At 47.4% G+C, this 12426-nt stretch overlaps 1 protein-coding gene across 8 annotated transcripts in view; it reads right to left on the bottom strand.

Annotated features, from left to right (window-relative positions):
* SLC35H1 (solute carrier family 35 member H1) overlaps window positions 1-12384 on the bottom strand; it is a 68288-nt gene extending 55904 nt beyond the window's left edge. For 3 of the 8 annotated variants that reach the window (XR_014318625.1, XR_014318626.1, XR_014318627.1), the window contains exons 1-9: window positions 12129-12339; window positions 11904-12054; window positions 9001-9064; window positions 8704-8776; window positions 8355-8523; window positions 7987-8070; window positions 7468-7643; window positions 6648-6777; window positions 6270-6501 (exon numbers count right to left, since the gene is read on the bottom strand). Coding sequence is in view for 5 of the 8 variants with exons in the window: in XM_082773456.1 (XP_082629582.1) it covers window positions 6383-6501; window positions 6648-6777; window positions 7468-7643; window positions 7987-8070; window positions 8355-8523; window positions 8704-8776; window positions 9001-9064; window positions 11904-12054; window positions 12129-12239 (1077 nt within the window). In the remaining 3 variants the exon portion in view is untranslated. The other 5 variants (XM_082773458.1, XM_082773456.1, XM_082773460.1 and 2 more) reach the window with 5 other exon arrangements.
* Window positions 12385-12426: the final 42 nt, after the last annotated feature.

The following is a 12426-nucleotide window of genomic DNA, read 5'->3' as shown; positions in this document are numbered from 1 at the left end:
CTTGCCTCTTTTTCTATTTCTGGCATTTTTGGTGCACGCTAGGGTTTTTTTCCTTAGAGGGGAGAAGGCGGGCAGGGATTCTTTTTCCCTCTCATTCAATTTCAATGCCTACTCAAGAAAGAAGGACATTGTTAACAGACATGCAAGGCTCTTAGACACTGTTGCACTACCCTACACCAGCACACAGCGCCTCCTGAGCTCCCCCCAAAGCTCTGCCACATTCCCATTCACGACCAGCCTGCAGCCCTGCTCCTGAGCGAGACCACATCCAGGTACAGAGTAACTCACCCTGAAGGAAGGGCTACAATTTCAGCAAAAGCAAAGATGAGGTCCGTCAACTTCCTTTATAGACCTATTCCAGCATTTTACCCAAGGAGGTAGCTTCTGTTCCCTCACTAAGTCCCATTGCTTCATCCTGAGGCTACTGGGGAGGAAAGACAAGAGTATTCACAGTGAGAAAGGAGGCTCACACCATGCCCCGGCAGAGCTGTCTAGACTGCCATGTTCCTAGAGAATCACAAAGCTCCTACCCTATCCTTCTTGCCAGTCCCTGCATGGACCCCTGCCAAAGTCTGTGTCCACATTATAACTTTGTTCATTGATCTTCTACACTCACAACGCACTGCTTGTACTAGCCAAGTCTGCAAAATCAGGTACACCTAACTGCAAGCAATGGAGCTTTGCTCTGAGAGCAGAGATGGAGCACCAAGATATGTTCTCAGACTCACAGGGAGTCAAGAGTCCCAGGAAAGAGGCACTCAGGAGAGCATGAGGCACTTCAAACATGGGAGCATCCCTACCAGTTCCACTGTGGGTTTAAAAAGGCTCTTCTGGGGCTCTCCATGCAACCAGTGCTTCCACTTCCCAGAACATTTCTAGCTGAGAGTACTAAAGCAGTCAAGAAGAGGGTGTTCTGCCCAGCACCCTGTGATGGCCAACCAGGAGAGCTAACAGCCAGCATTGCTCAAGCCTGTCGAAGCTCTGGAGTACAGGGAAGTCTTGCAGACACAGCAGTCAGAGGTGAAAGAAAAAGCACAGTGTGATTCTATCCCTAACTTAATACTTTTCTAAATTGCAAGTGCTTCTGGAAGGCTCTAAAGTGCAATGGATAGGCAAAGAGAACTGAAAAAAGACACCTCTGGCCAACGAGACAGCTGTGCCACACCGTTTTGAGTCATTCATTCTTTGTCCACTTCCTAAAGTGCCAATAGTGCTTCCCCATTTTGTTATCTCTTTATCTCCTTTATCCAGAGCCTCAAAATTTATGAGGGAGAACTGGTCTCAGGTCACTGTTCCACTCACCACAAATCACAGGATTTGCCCAAACCCACCATCACAGTGCTCCTGCCATTACTGAAAGAGTGACGCAGAACAGATGGACACAGTGGATTTGGGTGAACAAAAGCAAAGCAAACAAATCTGGGACAAAGAACAGCAATACTGCCACAGGAAGCGTGGGGAGTGAGGAAGAGGGAAAATACAAGCTGCGCTCCCTCCCTTGCAAAGTTGAGGCTCTCCCCAGAAGCTGGTACAAAAGCAAGATAAACCCACAAACAATAGGATCCACTCATGTTCCTTCTATGTTTCCCAGGCAACAACAAGCACTCAACAACAGTTTAGAGTGCAAAAGACCCATCTGTTTGGTCAGTTAATGGCAGGAAGACTAAGAGACTTAAGCAGCGGTTCTCAGAACTTGTTGTTATATATATATATATATATATATATAACATTTATATTCAGCATTACACTGTATTTAAATCCAAATCTCTATGCTGGAACTCTAAAACTCTAGCAAAGAAGGTGTTTTTTCACTGATATTTTACAGATCTACAGCTACCCCTGCACACACAGATGGGAATGCATGACAGCATCACGAAGGTAGATGCACACAGGTCTCAGTGGGAGTGTTCCAGGCAAGAGAAAGTAAATTCCAGGACTGTTGCCCAAACACACTGATGTGCAGATGCTAAAAGAAGCCCTAGCTGGACAAAGAGGTCTCAGTAGACACCCCAAAAATGGTCAAGTTGCATGGTTCCAGACCAGACTCTAAGAAGTTCCTCTCCTCAAAGGGCAGGACCACATCTTTACTATTTAGCTAGGCACACCTATTTAGCATTCCTGCTAGGCATGTGGGTTTGTTGGCATTTTTGTTATGGTCACTTGTGGAATAAGGTCCTGAAGGGCCAACACTGTCCATTCTCACCTCTTATAGGACGCTGGAGCTGGCCAATGAGCCTTCAACCTCACACAGCGTTGACTTGAGGCTAGTACACAGATGGACCTCTGCTTGTCATACAGCTCTTGATATAGCTGTTCAAGCAGAACCTTAGGCAATTAACCTCTGTTCTTTAAATCACATGCAAGCTGACTTGAAGACTCTCAGCACAGCCCCCCAAAGCTATCAGGGCTCAAGAAGAAATTATGCCCACTCAGGTGCTTGTGCCTTCTCTATCTGATGAGTTATCACACAATTTTTTTCATGCCTCAAATGAGTTCCAAGCATGCTATTCCAAACAGTGTAATCAAATCAATGTGACATTTCATCTGAATGGTAGGAGTCACTCTAGCATAAAATAGACGAAAAAGAACTTTTAAAGCAGTAGAAAGGCAAATTAAACAAACAAAAAGAATTTTGCCTATTCTGCACACCAGCAGTCATGGCATAGTCAACTCTACCCCAATGAGATTCCTGTCCTGCTGAGAGAACTGCACAGGGAAACATCATTTAAAGAATTCAAAACAGCAGTGCTTTCCCAGAACAAGAGGTAATCTTGTGGATTAGTCTCAGGCAAGAATCCTTGCAGGAGCACTTTCAGCAATTCCCAGCCACTCATAGAATGGAAAAACCCTTTCCATCCATCGCACTGCAGATCCAGATAAACAGCAAAAGTATTTCAACATGAGCTGGATTAAGGCCTCCTCGCTGTGTCACACACTTTTAGAATACGACCTACCATGTATGTCCCTGCACCACAGGATCCCGATATGTATTTATTAGGCCGAGGAAAAAAATCTTCTTCCAATAAATCCAAAGGAGTAGTTAATAGTTAATTATCATCAAGCAAATCACAAGGGGTTTTTATCTTCCTGGGCAGGAATAGGACAGAGATCCTCTGCCATTCCTACCTGTATACTAGAAGAAACTAGAAAACTAGAATAGGATTATTTCCAGAACAGACAAATGATGCTCAGTCAGTTTCACAAGCAAACTGAACTGACTATCCATACCATATACTGTGACAAAATCATGAAGCAGTAGACACTTTCACATTCCTACTTTTGTGTTTCTCTTACCTTTATCTCCAAAAAGAACAACATTTTACTGAACAAGAAAATAGATCACAGAATCACAGAACTATAGGGGCTGGAAGGGACCTCAAGAGATCATCGTGTCCAACCCCCCTGCCAAAGCAGGTTCCCTAGAGCAGGTTGCCCAGGTAGGTGTCCAGACAGGCCTTGAGTATCTCCAGAGAAGGAGACTCAACAACCTCCCTGGGCAGCCTGCTCCATCACCATAGATACCTACCAATCCCCACCAGAAACAAGTGGTGACACAGTGTCGTATCTGTCACCAAAAAGCTGCGTCTAGATAGAAACGCTAAGTGTTGGGACACTAGGTTCTAGGGCATCCCCTTCACCTTAAAGAAGAAACAATACCAGAACCAACAGGGTACAGTGCTTTACAGTTCCCAAGCAGCAGCATTTGCACTATGACATTTCATCTTCCAGCACCATATAAAGTGCAAATCCTCACCTGTGAACAAATTTCTCCTTTACCTTGGATTTACAGGGACCAGAAATCCCAGCCTAAGAGCTGCACAGCAGAAGTCTAAGGTTCAGTTCTGGGAGAGTGAAAAGTGAAATGCAAAGAGCAGTTGCAGTATTGCCAAACAGAGATCACACACAGAAAGACTAACTGCTTCAGATCAAGTACAAGCAGCATTCAGTGCTTCACCAAAAGCGACGGGGCTTACATGTATCAGTAGGGCAAACAGGCCGAATCCTGCTGGAAGCATCATGAGTCCTAGCTATTGGAAAATTTGGCTAGGAACAGACCAAGCCATTCTTAGCTCCAGACAACATCCCGCTGATGCACAGGATCACTTGCTATGCCAGCCTGGCTGAGAATTGCTGGTTCAGAAGCTTTACATGAAGTAGTTGCACCACCTGCTGTCTGCTCCAAAAGAAGCTACTAGTGTTCATTAGAAACACAGAATAGTTTGGGTTGGAAGGGACCTTAAAGATCATCTAGTTGCAATCCCTCTGCCATGGGCATGGATGCCACCCACTACATGAGGCTGCTCAGGGCCTCATCCAGCCTGGTGTTGAACACCTCCAGGGATGGGGCATCTGCTACTTCTCTGGGCAACCTGTTCCAGTGCCTCACCACCCTCTGAGTGAAGAATTCCTTCCTAACCTCTAATCTAAATCTCCCTTCTTTTACTTTAAAAATGACTTGTCCTGTCATTATCTGTCAGCAAAAATTTGCTCTCCATCTTTTTTATAAGCCCCCTTTAAGTACTGAAAAGTTGCAATAAGGTCACCCCCAGCCTTCTCTTCTCCAGGCTGAACATCCCCAGCTCTCAGCCCTTCTTCACAGCAGAGGTGCTCCAGCCCTCTGTCATCTTTATGGCCCTCCTTTGAACCCATTCTGACAGATCAGCAACCATCCTTCATGTGCTGGGTGCCCCAGACCTGGACACAGCAGTCCAAGTGGAGGCTCACGAGGGCAGAGTGGGGAGGGACAATCACCTCCCTCGACCTGCTGGCCTCTCCTCTGTTGATGCAGCCTAGGACGCAGTTGGCCTTCTGGGCTGCAAGCGCACACTGCTGGCTCATGTAAAGCTTTTCATCCACTAGAGCAAAAATCAGTATTGGGTAAAGCTTTCTTTAAAACCAGTTCTTTGTGGAACATGCTCTTGATTAAAGTCATCAAGAAAGACTTTGTATCTGGAAACTGGGAAGCAAAATCAACAGAGAGACAGCTCTAGTTGAAGTGGTTCAGGTTCTCAGAGTATGAGAAATTCACTTTAATGCCCAGCTCCTCTCAAGAGAAAGACTGCACTGCTAACTCTTGGGAAGCACTCATGTCATTACCACCCCAGAACTCTAAAAGCTAACATGGAACAAAAACTCCAAAGAAATAAAAATTCTGCTGAGCAAAAACAAACAAACAAACCAAAAGCTATCACCAAACCCCACTTTTAGCTAAGCAGAAAGGAAGTAGACACATCTTAAATCCTGCACTATTCCACCTTCCTGGACAAGACTAGAGCTCTAACTGATCCAAACCAATGGGGCAAAGAAGTGACTCTTACAGCAAGACACAATACTAGAAGTGTTCTTAGTGTACAGGGTCTTGTGGACACATCCAGGCAGACAAGTCAGTCTGCTCTCTCAGCTGGCACAAATACAACAGATTGCAGGAAGATCCCCATAATCCTAAAGGTCAAGGAACCTGTTCATGGGCAAGTATGTGTGTACCTGGCCTCAAAATTAATTGGGCATGCAGTAGCAAGGTAGTGTGGGTCTAAAACGAATTCGAAAGAGAAACGACCTCTGCTTGCTGAAGCACAGGTGTACACCGTGCAGACAGAAGGGAATCAGAAAATCAGTTTATTTAAAATTAAAACCAAACTACCAAAACAAATGAACAAAAATACCCACATACTTCCTGATAAGCTTCCTGCTCAAGCTAGATCTCCCTAGCTAGAGAGTAGTCCCCCCTGGCTGTGTGGCCAGTAGTACTCACGTATCCCTGTTCTTCCTCCACCCAGCATCATTTGGTTATGTTCAATTGGTCCCAAATACCAGCAGACATTTACTTCTTCCCTTATATGCGCACATGGAGGTCACGAAGCACAAAGGCTTTTTCTCGCTGGGACAAGTCTTGGGATTTATGTGCAATCATTTGCTTCCGTGAAGAAAGGAGCTCCCACTTGGCAGAACCATAAAACAAGCATGAGAAGATATATCTACCTTCTCCATTGAAGCCAAAGCCTAAACACCACTAAAATCATCCTTCAACCATTCAGCCTGCAGTCCAGACATGCACATGCTCAATCTACAGCTGACGGTCCACCCTCTCCATGTACATCCCTCAGCATTCCCTAGAAAGTCTTCTGTAGCATTTCCCAGTCTCACCACTCCATTCTACTTCCACTTAACTGGGGCTCATCTTCCAAGTTCACTCTCTTGGAAAGGGGTATTGCCTGTTCGCTGTGCAGCATCTACAGATCCACACTGCAGTAGAAGAGCAGGACTCTCACCAGACACTGGCTCTCCTTTGGGAAGTCACTGAGGCTTGGACCTTCCTCCCAGACAGGTGTCAGAGGTCCAGTTAAGAACAGAGAAGCAGCCTTTCTTTATGCTTCATGTTCACTCAGTGTTGTTGTATGGTTTCAACTTCCTCTTCCTCCTCCCCATGTTCAGCATGGTGCAGCAGCAGCTCCAGGTCAGGGTCAGAGCTTGCCTCTTCATTTAGATTCAGTGCTTTTTCACCTGCATGCAGACAGCCCATTTACTAATAAGCTAACTCACTACAGGACTGATGGGTACTAAACACTGGCAACGAGCTGGAAACTCGAGCTCAGTGAAACTACAAGGATGCCTACAGAGAAACAGAAAGTCATTTAAAACAGAATCACCTTTGGTATTTAGGGCTTTGAGAATGACATGAAGAGAGATTCCTGACAGACAGACAGCAAAACCCAGCCAGTTCAAGAGACTGAGGTGGTCTCCCAGCAAATGTGTGGCGAGGAATAAAACGCAGATTTCCTGTGGAAAGAAAAAAGATGACATGTGGCACAGCAGGACCCAGTGAGATACACATGAGATGTTTTACAGCTCAAGCCTAAATCAAGATGCCAGGCTGCTAATTTCCACCAGCATGTTCTTCCATGTGCAGAAGTTCTAAAAACAGATTCCAGGGACAGAATGACCTGTTAAATTGGAATTGGGGATTTTAAGTCTCCTAACTGCACAGCTTGGCACATGTCACCAATCAGCTCAAAAGTACACGTCCTGGACTCCTCAAAGAAAGGGAGAATGTGCCAAACCAGATTAACAGTTACCTCAAACCACTGGTTTGTCTTTATCCAGGTCTGATGCAAGAAAGTGCCCTTCTTAAACTCTCCTCCCTCCCACATCATCTGTTGTTTACGAAGCCCATATGCATTAGTTTCTCCCACATCCCACCAAACTTTGGACTTCAATGGTATTTTTATAGAATAGCCATCAGACTGTCAGAGGCAAGGACCAAGGGCTCTGCTACTCTGCTGTCAGAGTAGCAGTGATCAAGGGCCTTCACTGCAGAGACTGCAAGGAAAAGCATTAAGCTCCTGTGCAAGGAGAATAAAAATCATAAGAGATTATTTATAAAGCTGTAAAGAAGTTCCCACCACAGGAAGCCCATTAGGGATAACTCAGTACTTGCCTTCTAGTATTAGCACAGGAACCATGCCTTACCTTAAAAATGCCAGCAATGGAAAGGGTGAGGCTAGATGTTCTGGAAACCAAGAGGAACTCAGAAAAGCCTAGACCAAAGGCAAGAATTCCACCCAAAAACAGCTTCCCTACCAGAGAGAGCAGCATTCCTGCTTCATGGAAATGGAAGAGCTTCTCTGATATGGACAAAGGCAGGCCTAGGAACAAGAAAGTGAGTAGCAGAATACCCTTCCCAATTCTCAGGACTCCCCACAACAAGATGGGGGTGAGCTGCTCATATTCCAGCATATGGAGAACATGGAGCCAGTTCTACACAGCCCTTTCTTCCACAAGTGTGGCAGGCTACTATTCTTATGCACTCTATAATGTTCTGTCAGCATAAGTTCTATCTTGGTCCTTGTATCTCCAGGTCTCTAACTACTTTGTAAAGTTCACAAGCGTTCACTTATCCACATGAATTTTCTTTAACAACATACAGCCAAGCACTCTCCCCAGCCACTCTCTAAAGCTACCTTTGCTTTCTCTAATTAACTCACGCACCCTCAAACACTGCAAACAGAGGGAAGAGCACCAGGAACATGAGCGGCTGCAGGTGAAACATGATATCAATGGGGTTCTGGAGCCCTGAAAGAGGAGAATCAATAACAGACCAGGTAACAACAAGCCATGGAATAACATAGTTCCTTGAGTTTTTATTACCATATGTAGATGTAAACCTTACTTGAAATGCCCATACCTAGGCTGCTGCAGAGGCCAAACCATCTTCATTACCCACCAACAGATGACCCCTATCCCAGGTTTCAAACACTATCCCTTATACAAGTTTTGTTTCTGCAGCAAGCGCTACCATTTCCTTATTCCCCTCCCCATCACCAGCACCATGACCCACTTCTTAACTCCGTACATACCTAGTTCAGCCTTCTGCATAAGTATCTGTGTGAGAGTCCAGCGAACACCACCAAGGAAAGAGGCACAGAGCACCAGCATGAACCCTTGTGTGTTGAACTGTGTGGACTTGTAGGTGAACATAAAGAGCCCCCCAGCGATGAGCAGAACCACCAGCACCAATGCTACCCTCTGGGCGAGAGCAAACACAAAATCACTACAGAGATTCCTGAAGATGAACAGTCAGACACCTCTTCTGCATTCATCCACACAATTGCATTCCTCCTCTACTTACATGTATCATGTACATCTACTACCTGTTTCCCTAGGCCTAACATTTTGCTTCCCTAAAGCATTGCATTGGACCCTTACCATTTCCTCCAGCTTGAAGAGCAGTGAAAAAAGCAGGATGAAGAGAATGGCAGAGGATTTGGTCATCGTGTAGCTGTAAGGACCAAAATACATTATCAGTATCCTCTAATACAGTCCTTCCCAATAAAGTACCTTCAAGAACTAGATCACCCACTGATACACAGCTACCAGCTAGGCTATCATATACCCTGCATGCCAACCCCATCAAACCATATGCCTCTTCAAGAAATTGACCCTGACAAAGCATTTTCCAAGCCACAACAGAGGACTCCCAGGGAAGATGAGATTTGTACTCACAGGGAGACAGTAACATACAGGAAGCTCCAGTTACTCAATCCAATATCCAATGAAGTAGACAAAGCTGAAGAATCAAAGAAAAATCCTGAAATTAATTGTCTTCCACTACATTAAAGAAATCCCTGCTACTTGACCACACAAATAGGAAGGAGAGCAGATCCAGAAAAACAAAAATATTTTCCTCATGTTAACTCTTCAATACCAAAATGGCTCAGATATTCTCAGTTTGTTTCTATCCTGTTCCCTGTGATCCAAATTTGGCCTAGCACCACCCTTATTTAATAAATGCCATACAAAAAAAAAAACAAAAAACAAACAGAAACCCCTTTCCCCCTGCTGTGACTGAAAGCCATCACAGATTTGCACCATTTAGTCTTTTTTGAATGCATCAGAGCATAACTGTTAAGTATGAAGGTCACTTCAAGAAACCTGAAGAGGTGAGTCTAGCAACAATCCTCTGTGTGCACCCTTAATCCTCACAGAATCATAGAATCACTCAGATTGAAAAAGACCTCTAATATCATCTAGTCCAACATTTCACCTAGTACTAAAATCCACCACTAAACAATGCTACTAAGTTCTATATCTACATGTTGCTTGAAGACCACCAGGGCTGGTGATTCAACAGCTTCCCTGGGCAGCCTATTCCAATGCTGCGCGACCCTTTCAGTAAAGAAATTTCTCCTAATATCCAACCTAAACCTTCCCTGGTGCAACTTGAGACCACTTCCCCTCATCACTTGGTACCTGGGAGAAGAGCCTGATCCCTACCTCACTATAGCCTCTTTTAAGGTAATTGTATAGTGCAATAAGGTCTTCCCTGAGCCTCTTTTTCTCTAGCTAAACAAAGTCGTTGTAATTGTTTTCTAGACTCCTCACCAGCTTCACTGCCCTCCTCTGGACATGCTCCATCACCTCAGTGTCTTCCTTGTAGTGAGGGGCCCAAAACTGAACACAGAATTCAAGGTGCAGCCTCACCAGAGCTGAGTGTAGAGGGACAATCACTTCCCTAGTCCTGCTGGCCACATCATTTCTGATACAAGTCTGTATGCTGTTGGCTTTCTTGGCCATCTGAGCAGCCTGCTGGCTTCTATTTAGTTGGTTATTGACCAATTATACCCTAGTCCTTTTCCACCAGGTGGCTTTCCAGCCACGCCTCCCTCAGCCTGTAGCATTGCACAGGGTTATTGTGTCCCAGGTGCAGGAGCCGGCACTTGGCCTTGTTGAACCTCATACAGTTGGCCTCGGCCCACCAGTCCAGCCTATCCAGGCCCCTCTTAAGAGCCTTCCTACCCTTGATCAGATCAACACTCGTGCCTAATTTGGTGTTGTCCACATGCAGCTCACTAGCTTGCAACTACAGAAAAACGTTTTACTGATCCAGTGGCATGCTATGCTGAAAGGTAATATTGCTACAGAAACGTAGAAAAAAAAAGTCAAGAAAGCACAGGACACGTTATACAAGGTATTGCAAATCTCACAGAGATCTTGAACCAGATGATCTGCATGAGACATTACAACTACAAGTACACCAAGATAATAATATACAACCAAGGAATTGCTAACATATCTGTATTCTTGAGTAGGAGCTTTGCTTCTCAAGAACTACTACAGCTGCTTTGTGTTATACATAAACTTTTGTATTACAAAGACCAAGTTCTAACTAGAGAAAAGGATTAAATTAACGTAAATGCATGGCTTGATATCAACATTACAGAGAAGAAAACTGTGAGGAGTGGCTCATTCACCAGATGGTCATGCTGCTGTCCAGAAGGACCTTGACAGACCGTAGAGGCAGGCTGACAAAAATTTCATGGAGTTCAACAAGGAGAAGCACAGAGTCCTGCACCTGGGGAGGAACTCCAGGCACCAGGGCATGCTGGGGGTCACCCAGCTGGAAAGCAGCAGAAAAAGACCTGGGGGTCCTGGCGGACACCAAGTTGGACATGAGCAGCAATGTGCCCATGCCGCTAAGGAGGCTAAAGGTATTTTTGGCTGCGTTAGGCAAAGTATTGTCAGCAGGTCAAGAGAGGCGATTCTTCGCCCTCTGCTCAGCTTTGGTGAGGCCACAGCTGGAGTGCTGCATCCAGTGATGGGCCCCCAGTACAAGAGCAACGTGGACATACTGTAGATAATCCAATGTAGGGCCACCAAGATTATCAATGGAGCACCTCTCCTGCAAGGAGAAGCTGAGAGAGCTGGGATCGTTCAGCCTGGAGAAGAGAAGGCTCACAGGAGATCTCATCAATGCCTCTAAATACCTGAAGTGAAAGTGCAAAGAAGATGGAGCCAGGCTCTTTTCAGTGGTGCCCAGTGCCAGGACAAGAGGCAATGGGTGCAAACTGAAAGTAGACAGGAAGTACCGTCTAAACAGCAGGAAGCACTTCTGTGCTGTGCGAGAGATGGAGCACCGGTATAGGTTGCCCAGAGGTGCTGGAGTCTTCTTCGGAAATGTTCAGAATCCATCTGGACGTGATCCTGGAGCAGGGCCACCTGCTCAGGGTTGGAGTAGGTGACCTCCAGAGGTCCCTGACAACCTCCTCTGCTCTATGATTCTGTGAAACAACTTGCGGAGGTGTCTGCAACACTCTCATTGTATGTTTGCACGTGCCAGTTGTTCCTTAAGAAAAATATGTTCCGAGTGGCCCGCCTGTGTTCTGACTAGCTTTTTTTGTGACAACAAACGCAGCAGGTCTCAAGGAAAATCTACGCCTGAAGCGCCGTTAAGGAAACGCACCGGCCGCCAGCAGCAGTGCCCCGGCGGAGCGGCGGCTGCGGCTCCTCGCGGCTTCGCGCCTACCCCCGGGAAGCGGCGGCCTGCCGAACCCCCGGCCCGAGGGGACGCCGCGGCTCCCGAAGCGGCCCGGGCGCCCCCCGCCCCGCCCCGCCGCGCCCGGCTGTACCTGCGGGGGCCGCCCGGCGGAGGCAGTCGGCCCAGGAGAGCGTCGCCCGCGGCCGCCCGGAGCGGCAGCGCGCCAGGGCGCGGGCCAGCGCCGAGAGCGCGAAGATGAGCAGGAGGTGGAGCAGGGTGGCGAGCAGCGGGAACGGGAAGCTCTGCGGGACCGACAGCTGCCGTCACCGCCGCCGCTGCCGCCGCCGCCCCCCCTACCCCCGCCCCCGCCCCGCACCTTGACGAGCCACTTGTTGTAGAAGGTGATGCCGATGGAGAAGCCGTAGTAGAGCAGCACCAGCGCCGCCGCCAGCGCCGCCCGCCCCAGCGCTGCCGCGCCCGCCCCCATGCGCGCCTCCCACCCGCCCGGGGCCCCGCGCCGGCCGTAAAGGGAGGGGGGGGGGGAAGCCTCGTGCCGCGGCCGGGCCGCGCCCGGAGGGGAAGCGAGGGCGGCGGTGACGACGCGGCGGGGGGCGGGGCCCGGGCTGGGCGGGGCCCGTGGCGTCACGGCGCGAGGCCGGGCCGGAGCTCAACGG

The sequence above is a fragment of the Aythya marila genome, assembly GCF_965140915.1.
Source record: "Aythya marila genome assembly, chromosome: 16".
In the NCBI taxonomy this organism is placed as follows: domain Eukaryota; kingdom Metazoa; phylum Chordata; class Aves; order Anseriformes; family Anatidae; genus Aythya; species Aythya marila.
This window is presented reverse-complemented; position numbering and strand designations above follow the sequence as displayed.